Source organism: Symsagittifera roscoffensis, chromosome 9, assembly GCF_963678635.1.
Source record: "Symsagittifera roscoffensis chromosome 9, txSymRosc1.1, whole genome shotgun sequence".
NCBI classification, from domain to species: domain Eukaryota; kingdom Metazoa; phylum Xenacoelomorpha; order Acoela; family Convolutidae; genus Symsagittifera; species Symsagittifera roscoffensis.
In genome coordinates this window covers 36752668-36778598 of record NC_087070.1, presented here as the reverse complement: position 1 = coordinate 36778598, position 25931 = coordinate 36752668, and the positions used below count along the sequence as shown (strand labels likewise).

Here is a 25931-nt window from a genome sequence, read left to right as displayed (position 1 = left end):
CGACCTAAAAAGAATTGACGAAATTTTCAAAAATTCCCCCCCCCCTCGAGAAAATTCTAGTTCCGCCCCTGATTTAAACCTATTAGGAAGAGGAACATTTTTAAATTTTAAACTGTTTTTCTTGCTGTTTGCTTGGAGCCAGAAATTAGCTTTTAGTTAGCCCGAAATTTCAATTAAATTATCAAAAACAATATTTGTTTTCTTAAGGTTATGTTGATTTATCCACTCGAGATACGAGCTGTATTAAGGAAAGCTGTAGTAACAAACCTAAGAACTAAATTTATTTTCTTTTTTTCTTTTCTGAGCCAATAATTGTTGCTTCAAACTGCACGCAACAAACACGATCATGATTGGCCTCCAAGCACCTAGTTTTCTCCTGAGAACCTAGTCATTTCAAGGTCGCCTCTGTGACAATCAAATTCAGCAATGCGAGTAATAAATTTGTGTTTTTTGGTCTTTTTTAATCAAACTTAAGCAGGAGCGGATTTAGGGGGGGGGGGGGGGGTCGGACGCCTCCTTTCTTCAAGGATTCCATTCTGTGCTGACACAAAGAGTCCCCGTTTAAACCATTTTAAGAAATCCATTTTGAATTACCGGCCCTAAAACTTTTCTAGAGGGGCCTTTGGTGCCAATAAATACTAATTTTGAGGAGCGAGCGCCAGACAAAACACGGTTGTTTGTCAAAATTTTCCAAAAAGTGCTCAAAAACGGCGTTCTTGAACTGTTTTCATTTTCGGAAATTTGCTTGCGGAGCAAAGTTTTTTGTCTAAATACGGTCTTCTCGTCTTATGGGAGCACTCGGAAGTTCAATTTGGCCGACCTTAGAAAAAAGTCAACAAAGTTTTCAAAAAATTCATGGAAATCCACCCCTCCTCGAGAAAATCTTGGATCCGCCCCTGTGTATATGTGAATATCGTCTATTTTCGAAACATCATTCCATTACATCAACAATTGATTTTATCAGTATGTGCGCCTCAATCTCCACGGATTGTAAAAATATCGGGTTTCAACAATTTAATTCGAGCATTTTATCGGCAAAATAACTCGGTAACAATAATACTCAATTTATCGGTAAGAATGATATTTTTACCAAACTTTTGTATTGTTAACATCGGTCACATCGGCACAAAAAACTCCATAACTCAAAGCAAGTTGCAAAAATGGCCAGTATTTGTCCTTGAGACAAATTGCTCTTTTTAAAGGTCAGCCTTAATCAAGGCTGAACCAAATTAGAGCGAAAAGACGGTTAAAATCGGTTTTGGGGGGGGGGGGACCGAACCTGGTTACGGAGCATCCCATCAGGTTCGGTGCACATTCGAGTTCTAGACAGGAAATGACCTAGTCGGGATTCGAACCGGCGCCGAACCCGCCGGGACGCACCATGTATACGCTTGGATACTGTCCCTGTATGCATTTACTTTTATATGCATTTATACTCTCGCACATTTACGTTTATATGCATTTGTACTATTGTTTTATATTTGCGCTGCAACATCCTCCACCCCTAAACAAGGAAGAACGGGAGCGAGCTTTACGGTCGGGCGAATCAGTTCGCTCGTAACGGTCTTTATGTCGGCGGATCGCGCGCATCCGTCTTTGCCGTAGTGTAGTTTAGCAATACGGGCGAGTGGGTAATGCCCACGTGGGCTGTCGGGTTCGACTACCCAAACCAAGTCTCCGGTTTTCAGTGTGACATCCGAATCATTATGCCACTTTGCTCTCTTGTTGAGAGATGGTACATATTCACGCAGCCAGCGTGACCAAACTGCGTTAGCGTACGATTGTGCTCTGGCGTAACGCTTTTTATGATCAAAGTTATCTTCGAAACTTAACGACGGGAAGCTAGCTGCGCTGTGACCGAGAATGAAGTGATTCGGGGTGAGTGCCTCTAGGTCGTGCGGATCGGAACTGACCGGAGTGATCGGTCTTGCGTTAAGTAATTGTTCAACTAGGCAGAGCGTTGTTCCTAGAACTTCCTCAGTTAATCTCCTGCTGCCTAATATGTCGTACAACACTCGCTTAACACTTCTCACTAGCCGCTCCCAGGCGCCACCGTGATGAGGGGCACTGGGCGGGTTAAACTTCCACTTAACGCCTTTGTGGACGAAAACGGCCGGGGCGACTTTGTTCCAATTTTGGACACAGGATAGGAGCTCCTTTTGAGCACCAACAAAATTCGTGCCATTGTCAGAAAGAATGGTTTTGGGGGTACCTCGACTTGCAATAAATCGCTCTACGCCCATGACGCAGGAACTAGTATCGAGAGATGGAACCAACTCGATGTGAACTGCTCGAGTCGTGAGGCAGGTAAATAGGAAACCCCATCTCTTTTCGGTACTTCGGCGTATTGGCACTTGAAACGGGCCAAAGTAATCAACACCTGTGTTGGAGAAGGGAGGCTGCTTGTAACCCAGTCTTTCAATCGGTAGGTCAGACATAATGGGCACAACTGTTTTTGCTTTGCGCTTACGGCATGTTATGCAAGTATTTTCGATGTTCCCAAGTAACCAGCGCAACTTCAGAACAATGTATTTCAACTGAACTACAGCACGCATGTAATCCAACCCCTGATGTGCATGTTGAAAGTGCATATGCCTAACCAACATATGAGCAACTCGGTGTCGACCATCCAGTATTATTGGATGTTTGCTATCAAAGTCGGTATCAACAAGACGGCTGATACGTCCAGTTGAACGCAGGATGCCAGCTGGGCCGATGAACGGAGAATATTTAGCAATCCGACTTTTCTTTGCTATCCGTTTATCGGACTGAAGTATTTTCACTTCGGCAGGAAATGATTCGGACTGAGCGAGATAAATGAGCTTCTGCTCGGCAATATCTAACTCGGACGGGTCGGTTATTTCCAGCGTTTTTGTACGGAAGTGTTTATGCGATGGTAGCACACGAAGCATAAATGCTAAAACACGTTTGTACTTTACAATTGAGCTGAATTTATCCCAATTTTTAAACAGACGGATCGACGGCGCTTTCTCAGATGAAGCATCAACAACAAACGTAGATGCAGTCTCAAGGCATGTATCAATGTCACAGAGTGGGCCTTTTAATTGGATCTTTTTGATGACAGCAGTGTTCGGCTTGAATGGCCAATCACATGTCCTCAATATACTAGGGCCTCTAACCCAGCTGCTATCCTTGAGGGCTTCCGAAGAAATCCCTCGTGTGCCGGTATCAGCTGGGTTATCACCACTGAGTACATGATTCCATTGATCAATGGTGGTGGACTCCAAGATTTCACCAGTGCGGTTTCCAACAAACACAGGAAGTTTGTTGCACGAGTTAAGCCACTGGAGAACGGTGGTAGAATCAGTCCACATGAATACATTTCTTACTTTGAAAGTAAGCGCTTTCAAAATCTCTTCTTTGAGTCGAGTCGCAAGCAGAGCAGCCTGAAGCTCTAACTTGGGAATGGAGAGCATCTTCATAGGCGCTACACGGGCTTTCCCAAATACAAAAGCTAACTCGGTCTTTTGCGATTTAGCAAGTCGGGCTCGGAGAAACGATACGGCGCAAAAACGTCCTGCGAACTATCACCGAACGTGTGAAGTTCACAGCGGTCGAACGGTTCGGTAAAGTAGCTACGAGGTATCGTCAGAGTACCTAATAGTGGAAGTCCTGAGTGCCAATCTAGAAATTGTTGTTTAATTTCCTCTGGGAGATCATCATCCCACTTTTGACCACTGATTCTCCATATGTCTTTTAGTAAAAGGCGCGCTTTCACAGTATATGGAGCTACCAGTCCTATTGGATCAAAAACTGAGGAAACAAAACTCAACACGGTGCGTTGAGTAATTGCTTTATCTAGTGGTCGATCAACACCTCTACTTACTACTAGGGTATCTTTTACATGATCCCACCTGAGACCAAGAACATGCGACGATTGGTCTGGACTCTTACAAATATCCTTAACTGACGGGTTGGACTCACGGTTGTCCGGATTAAGAGCTGTTGTAACTTCGGGTACATTGCTAACAAACTTTGTCAGGTTAAACCCACCTAATTTGAGCATTGCGACTAAGTCTTTACTTAGGCTAAGAGCGTCAGCGGTATTTTCGAACGAGTCAAGATAGTCGTCCATGTAAAACTTCTGGACAACGGCTGAAGCGGCTTCGGGGTATTCAGCTTGATTATCAGAAGCAGTTTTTTGTAGCGCGAAATTCGCACAAGTTGGCGAATCACGAGCGCCAAAAATATGACGGGTGTATTGGTGAACCACCACACTTGAAGTGGGGTCCTCCCGCCACAAAAAACGGAGAGACGGTTGATCTCGCGCAAGTACTCCAACTTGTAAGAACATACCTTCTATGTCCGCTGAAACGGCGTACTTGTGTTGACGGAACCTCAACAGTACAAAAATAAGATTTTGAAGGAGATCCGGGCCAACCAAGAGAGATCTATTTAAGGAAGTGCCATGAAATTTGGATGCTCCATTGAGCACACGGCGCACCTTGCCGGGTTTGTTCGGGTTCAAAACCGGATGGTGTGGAAGATACCACTCACGTTCGGCTCGTGAGCTGGGATCGTGCGGGTTGACGGTTATGACATATCCTTTACTTATATCTTCTCTGATTGTTTCGGTATAATTCTCGCGAAGTAACGGATCTCTATCTAATCTTTTCTCTAACGAATTTAATTGGGCTAATGAAGAATAATAATTGTTAGGCAAGCTAACATCATTATCACTCCACAGCATCGGTACAGTGTAACGCTCACCATCGTGAACGGTTTCAGTTTTTAGGATCGACAAAGCACGCTTGTCTGCGGCGGAACGGGCATCTACTTGCTTGAACGCACCATACGACTCTAACTCATACCAAGTTTTGATTTGGTCGGTCAGAGAAGTATCGTCCGTGACGCAGTTAAAGGAAGAAGAATTTAAGGACGAACGATCAGGAGACGGACCACTAATGACCCAACCTATCGGAAGTCGGACGGCGCACGGTGAGTCAAGTTCATCTCCGAAGACATGTTCGAGGGGTCTTATCGCATGATAGAAGTCCTGTCTTATAACTATCTCAATCTCTTTGTAATTATACGCAGTCGTCTTTAACGGGGCTAGTTGCGGGTATTTGACCTGCAATTCGGAAACGTTTATAACATCGGGTCCTATATACATGTTGTGCTTAACGAAAGCGACAAACGAAAACGAAAATTCACTTTCATTGGGCTTTGCGGAAACTTTCAAGTGAACTCGTTGAGTTTTAGATACCTTGGCTGAGTTAAAATCATCGGTCGTAACATTTACGGGCGTGCCAACTAATTTCAGACGTTCAACGAGTGCCGCGGAAACCCAAGAATGAGTGGAACCGGTGTCACAAAGTGCTAGTGCATTCGAATTTTCCGAACCAGAGGACACATCTACCAACGCAACGGGAAGAATACCTTTTGCAGTTCCCTCACAAGGTTTAACACAAGCTGCGTTATTTGCAGAAGTAGTGTTTGTATTAGTTTGAGTCGATGGTGATCGGTCGGCCTCTTTGGGCGGGAAAACTTTCTCGGCTCCATGAAGAAGCACATTGTGAGTGCTCTCACTGTCCTGTTTTGGGCATTTTCTTGCCTTTTGGCACTTTCGGAAGGTATGGTTGCCTTGTAAACAAGAAAAACAGAGCTTTTGTTCTGCTACATATTTAGTCCTTTGTGTTGCGTTTTTCTCTTTGAACACGGAACAGTTCCAGAGTGCATGCTGCCCTTTGCATAGCGAGCATGGAGGAAACCTCGTCTTTTCTCTACTTTTCTCATCCTTAGAACTTACCTTAGTGTTACCTGCAAGCACTTTTGTAACTACTTTTTGTTTAACTGGCTGCACGACTTTGACTAAAGATTTCAATCGCTCATGGCCTTCTGCCTTATTCTTAAGCCAATCGTTGAAGTCTAGCAATGTTAATCGCTGCCAATGTTGTCTAACAGTATGCATGGACCATGCCTCTTTTAGATTTGGAGGAAGCTTACTGACGGCTTGATTTAATAGGTTCACACTTTTCAAGTCGTCATTGAACGACAAAGACCTAAAAACAGCTACGAGCCCAGAAATCAACGCAGAAAAACTTATAACATGGTCAGAGTTGTGCATCTTCAATGCGGGAAAATTCTTCAACTTATCCAAATGTGCACCAACTACAACATGAGGTTGCCCAAACTTTCTCTGGAGGGTTGCTAGAGCATCCTTATACAACACTCCACTGTAGCCGTGTTCCGCAATTGCACTATTGGCTTTGTCTTTAACGTGTGTTTTCAGATATTTGAGTTTTTCATCATCAGTTAGCATAGCCGAATCAACTGTTGCTTGGAACTGCCCGAACCATTCATACCAGTTAAGTGGTTCTCCATCAAACACTTCCAAGTTCAACTCCGGTAGACGGTCTTTGCGGCTATGCAGAATGATATCTGCTAACTCTCTCGCCGAGATGGGTTGTTCGCTATTAGGCACGTAAGACGGGCCCGTAGTGGGCGCAGGATATGTAGGTGGATAACCTTGATGCGCTGTTTCAACAACTGGATGAGTTTGCGGCTGGGTGTAAAACACAGTCCCAAAACTTGTATAAGGAACTACGGTGTTTGGTGGAACAACAGGAGTTGTCACTGAGAAAACGTTTGACGGCGGTGCGCAGTATTGAGGAACTGGCATCGTTTGCGCAGTCGCGGCAGGTCTCCACAAACTGCTATACGGGTTATAGTGTTCACTTGAGAAACTTGTTGAGTTGTTTGGAACATTTATAGGTTGATGGGATGGCGCTGCAGGCGCCTGATACCCAGTTGAAACGGGGCCGGAATGTGGCTGACTGACCGGAAGCAAAGAGGGAATAGGAACGGTTGACGGGACAAATGGTTGAATAATCGGAAGCGAAATGGGAATCGGAACGGTTAATGGAGGAACAAAAGGTTGACTCGCCGGAAGCGAAACTGGATTAGTAACGGTCGACACAGAAGGCGGTGCCACATTAATGGTGGGATTACCAAAGGGCATTGAAGCGGGAATGCTACCACTTGCTTGTGGTATCAGATTGTGATTTTGCGAAACTTCAGCATGAGGTGTTGAAGCTAAGTGTGGAGTAACAAAGTTTGAGCTGGAGGCAACGAACTGTCGTAAACTAGATGGGTTCTCGATTGAGTGCAATGACAGACGCGATTGGACCAAACTTGATCTCTGAGCCTGAATTCGATTCCTATTGTGGCCTCCCGGTTCACTGTATCTGGTTTGACCAGCGTTGACGACGGCACCCCCGCTGACGACGGCACCAACCCCTTGCAAAACATCAGTAGCAATCAAAGTGGAACTCTCGACTACTGGATGACTTTGCTCTGAGCTTGCAACAACTTCGGCCTGCTCTTGCTCAGTGACAACGTTTTCTACCCATTGTTCAGTACGTTGTGGGTCAACATGTGTTACGCTAGCATTTCCTATCTTCTCACTTGCTGCAGAAAGCTCTTCTTCCAACTCGAATTCCTTTAACTCAATTTCAGCCAGTTTCTTGCGGTGTACCTCAGCTAGTTCTTCCAACTCTAAATTACCTTGCTGTTCTTTTATTTTATTTTGCTGCGCTTTCAACTTCAATGACACCTTTGCTTGTCTCTCAAGTTCCTCCTGCTGCTTCTTCAAAACCAACAAATCTCGCCTCTTCTCAGTTGATGTTTTTGACTGCGCGACGGTATAGCGACTGGATTTTTGCGAACCTGATTTATGATGTCGACTACTGTACCGCGACACCTTAGAGCGCGCATCTGCTTCATGTGAATCTTGTGCTTGTGTTGTTACGATCGTACTTAACGATTCTGCAACATTGTCAAGCTCTGTTTCCTCAGGTTCAACGTTTAAGCCAGCTTTATATGATGCAGCCTTCTGTAAAACTGTATCGTTTCTTGATGTAACCGTATGAAGCCACATATCCTGCGCTGGTATCAATTTATCAGGATCAACACTTTTAGAAGCTAACTTAATCAATTCCTCATTTATTTCAACTGCAGTCTCTATCAGGCTCTTGCAATTCTGAATCTGAGTGTCAATCTTTGATGAGCGACTCTGACTTTCAATGTTGTCAAATATAATTTCATGGCACTTGTACAGTTCATTTTCAAGCTTGGTTCGCTTCGCAAATAACCTTTGAACCCTCTTCTGAAAGTTCTCATCCATGGCTCTAGGGTCTATACTTAACTCAAACTATACTTAACGGTTATCGGGCGTTTGCGGGGCGATTCGGAACGGTTTTCGGTGAGTAAAGTTACCAATGGGGCTGGGGATTAAGTAAGTCGGTTGATATCAAACAACACACACGGAGTAAACCTGAGGATGAATAAAACCAACTTAACTTACTTAATATCACCTCCCTGACCACTTAGGATGATGTTACGGCGTACGAAATTTGTTGAACGGTCGTACGACGGTGCGTCACTACTAATCGGCTAGTAGCTCGACGAATTACCAAGAGGTTTGGGAATTAAGCAAGTCGGTTGAAAACCAACAACACACGCGGAGCAAACCTGAGGATGAAAGACAACAACTTAACTTGCTTAATTTTACCGTCCCGGACCACTTAGTCAGTCGTTGCGAAACGAATGTTTTGAAAAGCGAACGGATGCAAACAGGTATCAAGTCGTTGTAAACCTTAAGTTTACCAATGGGGTTGGAGAATCAGGCAAATCGGTTAAGTTCCAACAACACACGCGGAAAAAACCTGAGGATGAAAAAACTCAAATTAATTTGCCTAATATTTCGCTACCAGACCACTTACCATAAGGTTAGTGTCATGTTACAGCACAGTTTCGCAGAATTATGGGGACGTTTTGACGATTTTTTGGAAATTTTTACTTTTTTCCCAAAATTTTTTCGGAAAATTTTGGTCAGCAGGTTCGAGTCATAAGCCAATCCAAAAAACTAGTCTAGTACCCCTTGTCTATGATCCGATTTCACGGATTAATATTCTGTTCACAAATATCCAAAAATTTTTGGTATCGAGAAAAAATTACCACTTGTAGCTTGCTATGAGTTGGGATACACAATAACACATCGTACGTAATTTTATTGCAAAGAATGGTTTGTAAAGATTAGACTAGTCTTACATTTTTTTTACGATTTTTTGGAGATTGAGTGGTCACCGGTTTCGGGTTGTCAAGCCTTCGGTCAGTCGCAGATCTGTGGTGCAGCAGTCAGTCGCAGAACAGTCAGTCGCAGGACAGACTGTCGCCTTCGGTCAGTCGCAGAACAGATGTGGCCACCAAGATCTGTTGTGCAGAGATCCCTTCTTTAACTCCCACAAAACGTCTGTTGTTGACTCCTACTCACACAAAGCGTCTCAGTTGCACTCGACAGCCGCTCTCCTTCGGCGGGAAGCTCCTCTTCGGCGGGAGGCTCTTCTTCGGGCGAGGGATCTTCAGCAGGGGCCAAGGAATCACCTGACCTGCTCGCTGTCGATCTCGTTCGTAACTCTGGTTTTGTGAATCACCCGTATCATCAGTCGACTAATTTCGCACGCAATTCTGCTGGGCTAATTTATCCGAAGAATAGGAAGGTCACGGCCGAATCAATGCAAATGGAATTGGGTCCTTTGTGCAGATTGTTGAATCGTGTCCCTTGGGCTCTTCGTGAATAACTTCGTTGTTCCTTGTGTCGACTTCGTCGTGTGCAGGTTTCGTGAGTAACTTCGGACTTCGTGGTCCCTTGTGGGGCGCCAAAATGTGCGCCTCAATCTCCACGGATTGTAAAAATATCGGGTTTCAACAATTTAATTCGAGCATTTTATCGGCAAAATAACTCGGTAACAATAATACTCAATTTATCGGTAAGAATGATATTTTTACCAAACTTTTGTATTGTTAACATCGGTCACATCGGCACAAAAAACTCCATAACTCAAAGCAAGCTGCAAAAATGGCCAGTATTTGTCCTTGAGACAAATTGCTCTTTTTAAAGGTCAGCCTTAATCAAGGCTGAACCAAATTAGAGCGAAAAGACGGTTAAAATCGGTTTGGGGGGGGGGGGGGACCGAACCTGGTTACGGAGCATCCCATCAGGTTCGGTGCACATTCGAGTTCTAGAAAGGAAATGACCTAGTCGGGATTCGAACCGGCGCCGGACCCGCCGGGACGCACCATGTATACGCTTGGCTACTGTCCCTGTATGCATTTACTTTTATATGCATTTATACTCTCGCACATTTACGTTTATATGCATTTGTACTATTGTTTTATATTTGCGCTGCAACACAGTATTTAAAAAAATTACTAGCTTAAAATATATCCTTAAAAGCCAGCTCACCTGCTGGCATTAGAGTGCGGAGGGGGGCGGGGTAGGTCTGGCGACTGCCTCTTCCCCTTAATTCTGGTTGCCAACTTTTTCCAAAGGGTCCCCTCCTTGGCATAACTTCAAGACATCCGTTTTTGGGTGACCAAGCTTACATTTTTCTAAAGGCGCCTTTGGCGCCAATATAACTAATTTTGAGATGGGAGCACGCGCCGAAAAAACGCAATTTTTTCGTCAAAAGTTTCCGAAAAGTGCCTAAAAACTGCAGGCTGCTTGTCAATTGGAGCCTCTGCCTATATTTCAAAATCGGATGTTTCCGATATTACTGATACTTAGAATTTTTTGTGTATTCTGAGAATGCATCAAAATGTAACACTTCTTCTCGGAAAAATGGGCAAAAAAGCAGTCGCAGAAAAATGTACAAGCAAAAATTCAGACAAGAGGAGACAAATTGTTGAAAGCGACAAGTGGTCGGCTGAAACACTCGTCCATTATCAGCTTTTTCGGTGCCGGCTTTTCTTCTGTCAGCTTATTTGCCTGCTATCACAGAAGAACGTTTAAGATCACTGTAAAAAATGTTTACCGTAGACATCAAAATAACGCCCTAGTACACAGAATGGAAATAGAAAATTTGAATTTGCCAAAGTGCGAACGGTGATATCGAAAGGTTAGTAATTCTGATTGGCTGAAACTAACTAAAAATAAATTTCCAACGTTCTTTCCCGTTAACATATGTAAATGTTGAATTTGCCAAGGTGCGAATGCTAAAAAGTATAGCATTACCGTTCGCACCTTGGCAACATTAGCATTTTATTTTTCACCAATCTGTGAAAAAAATTTAAAAGCAAAAAGGCCAGAACCGGGTCGCAATACCCAAGAACACCTTGCGAATAACAAAAATGATTACCTAACAAGTTATATTTGACTGACTAAATGAAATATCCAAAAACGAATTTTTCAAGTTTGTATCGATCCACATCTTGCACAACAAACACATAATCTTGCACAACAAACACATAAGCCATGTCTTAAAACGTTCAGCCAAATCTTACATCTCAATTTGAGGCAGTCGAATCAACAAAAACCTGAAAGCAAAATATTTGGCTTGGGCGTTTGAAAACCAAAACACGCCAATTTTTTTGTCTCTATCTGCCCGTGAAAAAAGCTCCTTTTTTCTTTCGTACGCATATGAAATATTTGATTAGACATAAACAAAAACTAATTTTTGTTGTTTCTACAACAATAATATAATAAAACATCAGAATGTTGAAGACGAATAATTCAGCAGGTAACTGCCAAAAAATCTGTATGCTTTCTGATAGCAAAAAATTATACAATTTCGATGTTATCAATCGGAAACGATTTTCCCATTCGGTTGCATTTTCGTTTTTCGTTAAACTATTGCCGACAAAAACAAAATGCATCCGAGCGTTAAATTGTTGTAATGAATAGTCGAATGATGAAAAAAAAATTCAAACCAAAATAATTTTTTTCCAGAAAAGCTGAATTAAAAATTTAATTTATCATTTCATTCTAAAAATTTGGGAAAGAAAACCTAGTTTTCGAAGCTTTTTTAAGCGCTTTGAAACTTAGATGATTGAAGTCAGTTACGTTCAAATTTATTGATAATAGCATTATTTCACTGATGCAATTTTCAACACTTTTTTTTCAAATATACTCTAATTGTAATTACCAGGCAGCGATAAGTGCATTTTTAATAAGCGGATAACCCAACAGGCGGATACTTATGGAAATAACCAATTGAAATTTCAATTGCTGGAAAATATCAACACAAGAATCGAACACACGTTGGCTAGAAGAAAAAACAATTAATTTTACACAACACAAAGTGTTACTGAAGAAAAAAACATCAAACTTGCGCCTTTCTCAATCCTGTAAAGAAGTCTGTAAGTTCAGTCTGCGAAGTTTGTCGGTGAAAATATAAGTGAACAGCCATTTTCCTTTTTCAAAAGTGCATGAACAGCCACTGCCAGAACTAAAGCTTTGCGATTTTGAGAGCACTTTAAACTAGAGCTCAAACGGATTTTCCATAATTTGCGCCCAAACATGTTTTTATCAACTGAAATAAGTTTTTAACAGGCGCAAAAAGCAATGATTATTGGGACACGAATGTTAATCTCTCTAATTAGCGTAAACACAAAATACCGGCGTACAGTTTTGGGTTGCCACATTTTGCGGAGTAGTTGGCTGGTTACAAGGGTAATCAGACTTTCTAAAACAACAAAATGATTTCCCTATGCTCCCTATCACCAAAATGGACTGGAGATTTTGTGTGCTCGAGTTAAACCACTACTTATAAAACCTTTTTTTAACTACTATTTTATGTGTCTGAATTAATCTTTTTTTTTAATTTTTTCTCTCTTAGTCTCAACTTTATTGGCGAGTACCTCTGCTTACAGAAATCAAAATAGAGCAGTTCATCTTCGACAACTAATAATGCTCCCACTCCAAACCAAGGTAAAACAGACTCTAGTCTTATAGGGAAAAAACTAGTGATATATGGATTAGCAGAAAATATACAGGACGATAGAGTTGTACAAACTAAAAGGGGCAGTAATAGTGTGCTGCGATTGTTCAGAGATAGGATGGAACTTTAAAAAATTACTGTGAGCGAATGTTTTAGACTTGGTAAAGTTAAACATACAAATCAAGACCTCTTGTGTTTTACATTCCATCTCCTTGGCATCCAAAATTTGTTTTTGTGTCATTGAGAAAGCTAAAGAATTCGAATGTGTATATCAAGGAATTTATGAATTATGCGGACTGTCAGAACGAAAGGAAAAATCTGAAACATAGATACGATGTGAGTTCTTTGATGCAAAAAGAAAAACCAGAATTCAAAATAAAGGCTGGAAGCCTTGTTTTTGGCACGTACACAATTGACTGTCAGAAAGAGGTTCAATCTGAGTGGGATCGAATTCTTGGAAAAGAGAACTCTTATTCTTGACTACCAAATGACAATAAATTTTTGTCACTTAATTGCAGATCAATTGTAACAATTGAACGGAAAATCAAGCTTGACAATTTATTGCATATCCATCAACCTGACATTATTGCCCTAAGTGAAACATGGTTGGATAAACATGTTGAAAATACTGCAGTCTTCTGCACAGATGTATATGAAAAATTCACCGTTCTGATTGGAAATCTGGACCTCATAGAGGAGTCCTACTTGCGGTTGAAACATCATCTAAGTTAAATTTTATCGATGATTAATCAGTTATTTATGATTTTGGTTTATCTTTGTTTGTGAAGCTGAATAACTTGAAAATTTGCGTAACAGTCATTTACAATCCACCGCATGACATTCCTCATACTCTAAACGGATTATATTTGAAAAAAAATTTGAGTGAAGTGAGCAAACAACGCAACCTTCATATGGTAGAATCTAACTTGAACACAACGGATTTAATGCGGCGATCTGAACTTAACTTCAGTTGATTAGAATACTTTGTCAAGTGATGATCAACGTGAATCCAGTTTTTTGGATTCAATTGCGAAGTCCAATCTTGGTTCATTGACAGATAATGATGTTTTACAGCGAGACGTATTATTAACAGACAACCCTTTTTTAGGTAATCACTTCGAAATAAACCAAAACTTCACAGATCATCCTGCACTTTCCTGTCAAATAGCAGTTGAAACTGAAACAGAACATATCAATCTAAACCGTTACTGTATCCGTAAAGCAAACTCCGAATCATTGCTTTTGTTTTTCTTAAGCACTAGATTTCATTGCTCGAATGATGCAAATAAAAGGCTTGAAACGTTTTGTGGGTTGTAATTTTAAGCCGTTAATAAATATATTCCAAAAAAGACAATTTGTTGCTCTAAAGCTCACCATCGGATGTCATCACACTCAATAAAACTGAAAACCGCCTTCAGGTGGCATTGAAAAATACTTATTGTAACTCTTAATTATAAGAAAGTTATTCTACGAAAGTTAAACGCTGCAACCAAGAAATGAAAGATTCTTTAAAAGTAGACAAAGCCGTTTACTTTGAGTCAATGAAAGACTATGATTTAAAAAAACTTGCAAATTTCTCAGATCGATAAACGCAAAAGTACCCGAAAAAATTTCATACAAAAATACCAGTATGTTTTCTTGCATCTGTGTACAAAATAATTAACGGACCATTGAATGTTCCAAGCGAAAGTGTTTTTCCAGGAATATGCTTATCAGATATTTTCGTTTGGCAATTCGAAATTCTTAACGAATTGAGTAGATGCAAATCAGAAACCAGTTCAGTTGATGGTATATCACCTATCAAATTAATTTTCGTTTTAAGGTTCATTTTGAATGATATTGTTGAACTGTTCGATTGAATAGTCAGTAAAAAACAGTTTCCAGATATCTGCAAAATAGCACACATTAATCCTTCACAAAAAAAGTTTCTCGTATGAACATTGAAAACTACAGGCCAATTTCAAAACTTCCTGCCCTCGCCCTAATATTTGAACGAGTTTTAAATAACAAGATAAAAGGGTTCATTCAAAGAAAGTTGTGTAAAAACCAACATGGATTTAGAAAACATCATTCGACTGACAAACCTAATATTTTACTGTGATGATGTATACAAGAAATTAGAACAAGGAGATTGACCTCTCAAGCTATTTAAAGATATTGCAAAAGCTTTCGAATCTATTAGCCATAACATCATTTTATACAAGCTCTCCAAAATAGGCTTTGACTATGAGCTTCATAAATTTTTTGCATCATATCTCACAAACAGAAAACAAATACTTTTTCTTCGTAATACATTGTCTCATTCTCGCAATTTAACGAGTGGTGGTCCACGAGGATCCATTTTTGCAGATTTCTAGTTGTCTTTATATAAAAACGATGTGCCAGAAATTATTGACAACACTTCCTTTTTATATGCTGACGATACAAAAGTAATTGGAAATTGATTTGACCTTTCTTCGATTAAAACAGACTGTGTGGACCTGGTAATAACCTGGGCAGCAGAAAAAAGAATTGACCTCAATTTTGAGAAACTTGAACCAATTAGATTTCAAAAAACTAACGAGCGATATAATTTAAGCGATCTTTTATCTATTGATGGAGAACAAATAGTTTTAAAAGACAAGGTGTTTGGTGCAAGACCTTAGTGAAAAAAGTTTGAAAGACCTTGGTGTTTGGTGCAATTTCAAAATGTCATAGATATACCACATCACCGAAAAGCCTAAAAAGCAAACATGAAATTTAAAAACATCAGAAGAGTAGCTCTGTTCGGGTTTCGCTTTTTAAAAGTTGCTTACTATCAATAATTTTTTATGCATCTGATGTTTGGTTTGCGACTAAAAACCAATGTAAGTGAATAGAAAATTTAAACGACAATGTATAAATTGGTGCTAAAAAAACATGAATTGAATGATGAGGATTACATTTTTTACTTGGATAAAAGCAAACTGTAGCTAAATTAACTGACGTTTTTTAAAAACGATTTAATTTTGGTGACTGACATTCTTAATAACAAGTTGCCGATAAATTTTTCTCCATTTTTAGACAATTGACTATGGCCCATATTCAACTCGAAAAGGAAACAAGACGTTTTTGAGAATGCCATTGATAACACGGAGCAATCTTTGTAAATTTTTTTTTATCGAGTCGCAGAAATGTCAAACACCCTCGCGAGATCGAACAATTTGCCTGGCTATGATCCTTCTCAAGAACCTGTAATTTTTAGAAAGAATTTGAACCTGTTTTTGGTTGACAAACAACAAACATTTAAATACTCGATGTGTTCAGAGTCATGGTTTTTAGGTTTATTTTACTAACTTTGTTATCAATGACTAAGAGCAACTAATCCCCGCTTTGAGGGCTTAATTCAATATTATTATTGTTATGATTATTATCAATCAAAAGTCGAAATGTTTTGTGCTTTGCTTAGTTATTTGTCTGTTATGTTCTTAGTTATTTTTCGATTTTTTGAAAAAGAGTTTTCGAACGTCATTTTTAAACTATCTAAAGGACCTTTTATATGACTTCAAATCAAGAAATATTTCTTGCTCAAACTATTTGTGGAAAAATTCTGAAACTTTGAAAAAGTATTTTCTTATTATATACTTTTAGTGCATATTTTCATTGCGAAACTGGCGTTGAGATATGTTATTTTTAATTCCTTAATTTTATCAACATAACAATTTTCATGCAAAAAGTCTTTCGGTTTCTAGAGCAACTGGGTTGAAAGCGTTGAAAGGTGCCAAGAAACGAGCTCTTTTATTAGGGAGTTACATTGGAAAAAAGTAGAGCCATACTAATACAACTCTCCCTATGAGTAACTATGAGTAACTCTCGCATGAGTAACTATTTTGCTAGGTATTTTGATTTATCTCAACACGTTTAGATTGTCTGTTTTTTGTCTATTTTTCGTAGGAAATCGTGTTTTTTCGCATGAGTAACTATTTTGCTAGGTATTTTGATTTATCTCAACACGTTTAGATTGTCTGTTTTTTGTCTATTTTTCGTAGGAAATCGTGTTTTTTTGGAGTTTTCGTCAACGCCAATGAAATCGCAGTTTAGAAATTAAAAACATTAATCAATTTTTCCGCTCAGACGTCTAAAATCCAAATCTCTCACGTTTAAGTTAAATAGTTGTAAATACGGTTTTATAACGCCAAATTGTGTTATATTAGCTTGAAGACAATTCAGAATATCATTTATCAAAAACTGAGCCCAAATTTTTTTTATTTTTCAAATGACGCTGAGACACTATTTTTTGAACGACAATTTCAAGCCTCCTAGTAAACGCAAAGACTGACCTAAATGGAAAGTCGGTTTATAGCCTTTCTTATAGAACGGCTACAGTCGAAATCCCAATATATGATATTTTTTTATAACGTCAGGTGTTGCGATGCATCACCACGAGGGATTTGAGATATCATTTAATAGGTGTGCTTCATTTCATTTCAATTTTTTTGAACAGTTTAATGTGTTTTTAAAATCTTGATTATATATTTTGAAATCTAAATTCATCAGCGTGTTTTTTTTTGACATTGTTGTTTTGAAGGTAGTTTGTGGACCATCTGAAAAACATAGGCGCCCAAAGTTCCAATATAGAAGGATGCTTTTCTCTCAAATTATTGTTCGTCTAGTTGAGTGTTTGAATTGGGACAAACTAATTGTTACACATTACGCGATTAGATACCATTTAAACCATTTTGTACGTGGTTCAAGTTTCAAAAAATTGAGTTGAAATACTTTTTCGTAGTTTCCGAAGTTTTTCCTCCAAACTATAGTAGCTCCATTAAACGTAGTCAAATAATTCAACGCTTTGACTAGGTACAAATATTTTTTACTAGTTTTATTTCCTTTTTCCCTAAACTGATTCAAAAAAAATAGTCATACAAAAACGTAGTTTTTTCAAACTGAACTGGGTACTTAAAACGGCGATGCTTAAACTGCAATTCAAAATTCGTAATTAAATCTACAAAATAATAGAATACATGAAATTAAATAGTTACACTGCAGTCTCTATTTTGCCAGTTTCTATATTTTTCCCAGCATTTTGAATACTTTCAGATCGATTAGGATCGATTTCACTCGCGGACGAATTCGTTTTTGACGTTGACTGATTTGAAGCTGCTGAGTTGCTTTGATTCAAAACATCAGAAATTCTTTTCTGGCATAAATCTGAGGCATCTCGGCACAGTTTGCTAACCAACACGAAATTGAGAAACCCGTGAGGCAAACTCTCCAAGACGTCAAATGTAACATCATTATTCAACTTTTTCAATCGTTTCGCGAATACGACGCTTTCGTCTAGAAGGGGATCCATTGCACCACATAAGATACTTACTGGGGGCAGTTTTCGCAAATCCTCGTCACTTGCAATCAAGGGACAGTGTAGCGGGTTTTTAACATGCGGGTTTCTTATTGTGTCCAAAATTGCCTTTTTCTTTTTGGCCTTCAAAAACTTCAATTCATTTTCGAAGTCTACATATTGTTGGCTCTTTTCATTTGAACTTTGACCAGAGGTCGCACTTTTATTAGAACTTTTCGAAGCTTTTGAATCTATCGATAACGTTTCCAGGGGAACCGCAGCTGCCGGGGCAACTTGTCCAAACCAGTTACTGGTTGATTTAGCACCATGTGTAGCAGTTATTGAATCATCTTTACATGTGTTCACTCTATCAAAGGTATCTTCACTGCTCAAAATTACATGCGAATCCAAAGATGGTAAGCTAGATGACTTAGTGATACTAATTGATCTAGTTAACACTATATGATGACCTTTGCAATCAGTACTTAAGCTTTCATCGATGTCTTCATTATTTCCCAGGTTTCCGTGAGCAACAGCTGGTGCTTTATTAGCACGTCGAGTCATTTGCTTGAAACTCGATCCCAATTTATTCCGCGCTGCATTCGCGCGACTACTGATAAACCCCGGACTACTTGTCAAATTACTGCTACCGGGTACACCTATTGGATTATCGTTCGAACTTTTTCTCTGCTTTGATTTTTTCGTTTCGCTTTTTGTTGAATCTTTGGATGACCTTCTTGAGCCCAAAGGGGGTTCCAACAACTCACATTTCGCATTTGCACTTTCAGGGCCGTCATTTTTGTCAGACGCCTTCTTCGCCTCTGTTTTTTCATTCAAATGCTTCAATTGAGCTTCAACGTTTATCATTGGATCCGGGATCTTCGGTAGCGACCCCTTTCGAAGATCATGAGTCGGCTGCTCTGTGATGCAGTCTTGCTCTAGAGGACCAATCTGAGCAGTTGAATCATCGTCCACAATCTTGACTGCTTCTGCCGCTTCGAGTGTCTGGGAGGATTCACTGCTACACCTGGATATCGAGATCCAGTCTGAGTTTTCGACCATCTCCAGCTTGTACTCTTTCAAGATATCGTCTGATGACTCCAGTTCAGTGGGTTCTTTCGGCGATATTTCTCCATTCTTCTGATCATTTGGGCCACTCACTTGAAAACAAACAATGCTAAATGAATAAGCACTTCTGATTAGTAGAGCAAGAAACTACTACGAAAAAAAACAAGCAAAATCCAAAGCAGTTTAATCTATATATTCTCAATTCAAAGTTTTTATTTTCCACCTTACGATTTGGAACATTCGAATAGGTTAAAAACTTTTCAAATTGTTATCAAACTTACTCAAAAACTCTGCTTAACGGTCGGGATTTTGACAGGGTACAAAACTTGACAATCCTGCAGCCAAAAATCTGAATATACGTCCAATCGTAAAAAAAGACCATGGGCAATTTAGGCTTAGCCGGAAGCATTTTCTTAAATCAAGGGGGAGCGGTGGCGAGGTCAGCGGTGGTGAAGTGGTTACGTCTCCATCTCTCGATCAAACGGTCGAATGTTTGAGCCCCACCATGAGCCGTGCTCGTTTTTTGAGTGTGAGTCAACATTACCCAACCCAAAAAACGTCAATTTTCTTGTTTTCGATGCTTGAAAGTTAACCTTTCTTTTTGTTTAGCAGAAAATAACCTAAAATTCTAACGCTCAGGAAGATGATTAGAGCTTACTTGGGGTTGTTCCTTGCTTCTGTCTGTTGTTGCTGTCTGAGTTCGGCTTTCTCACCAGGCGGTACAGCCAGGACCCACATGCCAGAGTGGGTAACATAGCCAGGCCAGATCCGCCAGCGCCCATGCCAATTCCACTGACCGATGGCTCAGATAGCCTAACCAACAGACAAGTATCAGAACTACCAAATGCACAATTGCAAAGGTTCCGACTAGACAAAATTAAACAAAAAGAGCAGTCTGTGAAAATTTAAATGAGTTTCAAATACGATTTCAGTCAGAAAAAAAATTGGAAATAGCCGTTGCTCGTTTAAGTTGATTTTGCTTATCCATTTTTGCAACCGCACACAACAGAGAGTAAAGCAACAATTTAGCGTAAATAAACAAAGGTAATTAGTTAGCTCATCGTCAAGAGAAGAATTTACACAATCACACCATAGTTAGTTTACAGGTGGAGTTGGATGAAGAACTGTATTTGTGAGGACGCAACTTTCCACAGACAGTTTCAATTTTAAAAATGAAAAATAAAGCACACAGGAGAAGCTGAACTTTGCACCAATTGCCATACAACACAAAAATACCATGGCAGCGAAGCCACGAAAATAGGAGGGAAGTCACAGACTCGAAAAAAAACAAAGAAGCAACTAAAAACATCGAATAAATGTTCCGACCATTGAAAATGAGAGGAACTTTTTTTCGTGTGTTTCAGGTTTTTTCTTTTTTTCCCACGCAAAATCAGCCACCATAAATAATCATCGGACTTAGTTGAGTGATATATCATATTAAAGCCCTTACAGTCGTGATTCGAACCACATTAAAAAACTTTTATCCCAGTGTCGAGAAAAACCCGTTTGAAATTTTTGTCTTTTCATCTTATTTCGAGCGAATAAAGCTAGCGAGCGGTCTTATTTTAACTGCTTAAAAGCTTACAATAGCCTAATTTAAAAATAAAAACTTAGCTTAAAAATAAAATCAAAATTGCCAGAAGTTCAAAAAAAACTTTTTCAATTTGGTTATTTTATTATCGCTGTCGAATATACCTAATCTCCAGTTTTTTGTTCAGCTCCTTTTATCACACCACGCCTTAATTTGAAAAAAAAAACTTTTTTGTTGAATTTTTTAAGACAATGGTCGTAACATTCTGTGCTACTTGCACAGGAACCAGCTATGCGTGTTATTTTTTAAATTTGTCTCGAGAAGTTCAATTTGAGAAAAGATGCTCAGAAAAAAATTGTCAATATTAAATAATTTGAAAAACTAAATTTATCAAGCGGTTACTAAATAAAAAAAAATGGGGCAGACGATCGTTGAGACGAAAAAAATTTTGCCTTCAAAAGACAAATTATGAGGCATCTAAACAGATATAATATCAACTGAAACCATTTGAGCCGAATAAAACGTTAAAGCGAGCTAAAAAACGACAAATTTTAAGCGGAAAAAAAAAGAAATAAAAATTAACTTCCAACACAAAAAAAAATCGAATGCTCGAAAATAACTGTTGAGCAAACCTTCCATCAAAACAGATATGCGAACTGCTTCATGAGTGATTCAAATGATTTTGTTAAACTAGTTCTCAACCTGAAAAAAAATATATTCCGATTTGCTGACGCTTGCTCCTCGCAAGAGTAAAAAGCTGAGAACTGAATTAAAGTTCATTCAGATTAGTTAACAGCTCGAAGTTTCAAAAATCTCTTTCAAAGTTTCAACTGCAAATTAACCTCCTTCCAGACATCGAAGCTTTAGACAAAATTTTCCGCCTGAAATCAGCCCCCTAAGCAAAAAATGTGCCGGTCAGATAAGCATATGCGGAAAAAGAACAATTATAATAAGTTTATAGCAATCAGATGTTATTAAGCGGTTAGTTAATTTATTACCATTCGCTCAGATCGGTACTGGAACAAACATGCAAACATCACATCTCAACTATCAACAGTTCAAAGGTAAATTTTCATGTAATATTTAGTTATTTCAGATATCAGAACATAGCCAACAGACAGTTGGAAAAGAGTCAATGAACGCAAGTAAACAGAAAAAAATACTGAATTGTTTTTTGAAAAACCTTTCGAACTTAAAAAAAAAAATAGATCAATTTTTGATTTGCAGACAAAAAAGATCCAGAACACTTAATGCTTGGCACTTTTTGACAAAACTAACCCAATTTGCGAAAACTGAATCTATAAGAAAAATTTTCATTTCGCAGGGAAATATGAGAATTAATTCCATTTTCGAAACTAGAAGTCAATCACGTTTTTGTAACCTTCACACGTTTGCTGTTCGATAGTGGAGTCTGCCTTCCTTATTGCAAAGGAATTGAACTGAACTAAAAAAGAAATCAAAAGTCAAACAGCGCAAACGTAAATTTGAGCCTGAACCAGACTTTTCCTAAAAAGAACGAAACAAAAAAATCATCGCGACCAATATACGAGTTCATCTACGTTCATCGACTCTTAATAAACCGACAAGACATGTTACTTTTGAATCAAAATATATAGCAGACACAACATAATCTTTATCAATATCAATTTGAGATCATTTGAACAAAAAACAGCAACAAACTACATTTTTTTTGATATCCAAGATCTGACACGACGCGACACTTTCTTTCTAAAATATTTGTGATTACGGGTCAAAATCTGGGTGTATCTTATGTCGGTTTGGATAGTTTCTGATTCAAACGTTCCTATCCCTTGAAAATTAAAACATCTTTGGACTCTTTCTCTGTAAATATTAAAAGTTTTAGTATTTTGAGAATTTGTTGAATGGTTATCTTTTGCGGATCAGTGAGCGGTGTCCCGTAGTTCTCAGAAAAGATGTTTAACTCAATTACTTCTGATTCATGTGTTCATATTCCATGAGATTTTGGACCCTCATTTTGGACTCGCAAAATATATAACCAGTTTTTTAGGGTTATTTGGCAGAGCAAGAAAAGATGAGAGCCTAAACTTCCATGGAATAAGAACACATGAACCAGAAATGATTATTGAGTTGAAATATCCTTTCTGGGAACTTTTGGACACCACTCATTAATACGCAAAAATACAAAACAAATTTGCAAAAATACAAAAATACTTAGAAACCGTAGTATACCGTAAAATAGTGACGGTAAATGACCATGTCAGAATACTGTGAAAGGCAACGTTGAAAACTAATATCTTTTTTCTTTTATTGCTATATCAAATAATTCGTAAGAAAAACTTTTCAACAAGCATGTGCTTGGTTTGATCAAAACTCTCAAGCAATATTTCTGCAAGTCTTACCTGTACTCCCACTCTCCTTGATAGTGTTCCAAGACTCGACTTAATTTAAACGACGGCAACGGATCCTCCTCACCCAGATATGCAAGCAAACACTGGTCCAAGATCCCTACTGCCAGCAAACAGTCCATTACACTTAGAACTCGCGACGGGGACAGTGCGTACTGGGGAAACACCGCTGGATACACAGCCACGATTCCGTCCGGCTTCCGGATGTATGTCTGGATACACCTCAATGCAATTGCTAGAACCAAGTTCCCGCCCGCCGAGTCGCCGACTAAACATATCTTGGCCGATCTTTTGCAACCGAGCTTCTCCAAGTTGTTCAAAATCCAACAGTAACAGTAGAAAGATTCGTCAACAGCAGTCGGGAACGGATGCTCAGGCGCTAACGAATAGTCAATTGCTACGATTGGAATGTTGAGAGCTTTGGCCCACGATCTGAGATATATCTCGTGACTTCTCGACGACTGTGATACGAAACCTCCGCCATGACAGTGAATCACAATCGCGTCACTTAACGGTGCTATATTCGGATTTTTCTTCTTTTGAGCTTTCGTTGCGTTTGTTAGTGCCGCTGTGGCTTGACTTGTAACAGCGGATGTCATCGCGCCCATAGGGTTCACCAACGTCGCGGTAGTCGGAATCGGGTACCCTTGGAGAACTCCTGTAGCCGCTACTGCAACTTGGGTACCGCTAGTGGAAATGACGCTTGTTTCGGGAACCATTCCTTCTCTGGTGAGATATGATATAAGTCGCATAAAAAACGGTGGCGAGTTTTCGCCCTTTGATTCGGAGGTGTGAGGGTATGGCACTTCGACCGGTTCAAACATTTTTCCAGCTGATATCACCGGCGGCATCATGAAAAGAGTAGTTTTTTCCAATTCTATCACTCTGTTCACTTCTACCGAATTACATACCAAACTCGGTACATGTTGAATCATGTTTAGTTCCGTCAGACTCCAAAAAGATTTGCCAAAGCTCATATCACATAGCCTTGATAAAACATCCATTGCGTAACCTCTAAGTTTGTTATTCAAGTAGAACTTGCCGCCGGATAGAAACGCCGTGGCTTTACGTGCAAAGCCGTTCGATTCGTATAACTCTGCGTATGATAACTCTGATACGACTATGGCAAGTAAAGGGTTTACTAAACTCGGATCATAGTGGAATCCAATAGTTCGACCGTAAAACGGGGCTCTGGGTAGCTCCTCGAAGCTGTCATACAGCTCTTCGATTAACTTCTGTGGATGATTTTCCAGCGATATAATCAGATTGTTGCCCTGTATAAACAGTTCCTCGTTTGCAACGACAAAATCCAAACATTTTCCAAGTGCGCTCAAGCATTGCGCGTAAGCTTGTAAATCTCGAAGCGGGTTTTTAGTTTTCAGCAACGTGCTTTGGTAGTGATAACTGGTCACGTAATTAATCAACTCCTGTAGTCTCATAAGACATAGCTTGCAAATCCGACACAAGGACCAAAAACCATTGGCTCGTGTATTTTCATCGAAGTCAAATCTTGGCGCCAAATTGTCTTCAATGGTCACCAATTTTGAAACCATACTTTGAGAGGCTTCTTTGATAACTTCAAAGTTATCGGTGATGTTTGAAACATAGTCAGAATTCAGGTCTTCGCGGTCTAAAATGATATCAAGCTGATCTTTTGCTAAATCGGAGACCTCTTTGCATAAAACGGAAGCCTTCAAACGTTCCATAGCTCTTGTCGAACTCAATTTATCCCGTTTATTTTGACAGATTCGAATCGAGCTATATGTAGCTGATAGTCTAAATCCCCCATAAGAGTGAAATGTTCTTGACCTTTTCAGGAATTTGCGTCTTCGTTTTTTTCGTGAAAAAGCTTTAAGCTCAGAAACTAACCAAATTTTAGTCGCTGGTAACCGATTCAAAAATCTTGGATGCAAATTGTTATTGCTATACGATGAAGAGCTTTGTTTTTCACAATCAATAACTTCATTTTGTAACTTCGATGACTGGCAATCATGATGACGTAAATGAGATGCTTTTTTGTCGAAATCAAAATTTAAAAAGTCGTCAGTTTTTACGGAACATTCTGATAACTGTTCACTGCTTGTCGTTTCAAAATCGTAGCCGAAATTTCTGTTCCACGGCGGAAAGGAATCCGCTCTCTTTTCGAGATCCTTTCGCCTTCGGGAGAACTTGGCGAAGGAAACACTTTTCTGAAAATAGTCTGACCTTACTAAACTGTCTCGAAATGATGTCATTTCAACTTCCCCAAGCCGATTTAAATATAATGCAATTCAAATGCTTTTGATGTTAAAATTACGGTAATTTTCAGTCAAATAGGCAATTGTTCCTGACTGTGTGTGTCATATAAAATACAAAGCATAAATCAATCTCAACAAAAAGTTCTAGAAATGTCTTGGCGAGCAAAAGCTGGAAAACTGTCTTATTCTAATAGTTAATAATTTTAGTTAACAATCCTTTAACACAAACAAAAATTTAAAATTGTTCTTAAAAACTTTCTTTAGTTCAAAAATAATCTACAAATAAACAATGAATAGAATTAAAATTGACGATGAGGTTTATCATTTGAAGTTAGTTGCAAGTTCATCATGAGCAAAGTATCTATGATGCCCTGTTATTGATAAGCACGTGAGAAGATGAGCAGTTGTCAGAAGTCAAACAGCTAGCTATCATTTTTGAAAAGAGTAGACAACCTAAAAGCCTTCTTCTATTTTAAGAGACATGACAAGCAACAGATATTTCAAAATCTAAAAGCGAAAACTTGTCTTAAGAGCCTCAATTATTATATAAATCAATTTCTGTCAAATAAAATAACATTGAGATCAAAAAACTAATAGAGGCAATGAAACCCTGACATCACATATTTTAAGCAAAAACAAAGATTTAATGATGCTCCAAGTGTTTAATTT

General features: G+C 39.1%; 1 protein-coding gene across 2 annotated transcripts; it reads right to left on the bottom strand.

The window, feature by feature from the left end:
- Positions 1 to 17659: 17659 nt before the first annotated feature.
- On the bottom strand, positions 17660 to 25210 carry LOC134853924 (uncharacterized). 2 transcript variants are annotated; one of them, XM_063869895.1, is made up of 4 exons: positions 23020 to 25210; positions 21637 to 21654; positions 19766 to 19920; positions 17660 to 19199 (listed from the first exon to the last, which is right to left on the bottom strand). In XM_063869895.1, exons 1-4 carry the CDS (start codon positions 24729 to 24731, stop codon positions 17737 to 17739), a joined length of 3348 nt encoding a protein of 1115 aa, XP_063725965.1. In that variant the 5' UTR covers positions 24732 to 25210; the 3' UTR covers positions 17660 to 17736. The 2 variants fall into 2 exon arrangements, with proteins under 2 accessions (XP_063725965.1, XP_063725966.1); XM_063869896.1 differs by lacking the exon at positions 21637 to 21654.
- Between the last annotated feature and the right edge of the window lie 721 nt (positions 25211 to 25931).

Coding starts and splice junctions, on each gene's coding strand:
- LOC134853924 (XM_063869895.1), bottom strand. CDS start 24,731: ATGGAACGTTTGAAGGCTTCCGTTTTATGCAAAGAGGTCTCCGATTTA. Junction 19,200..19,765: donor GAAGCAAGGAACAACCCCAA/GTAAGCTCTAAT, acceptor TTTGTTTTCAAG/TGAGTGGCCCAAATGATCAG.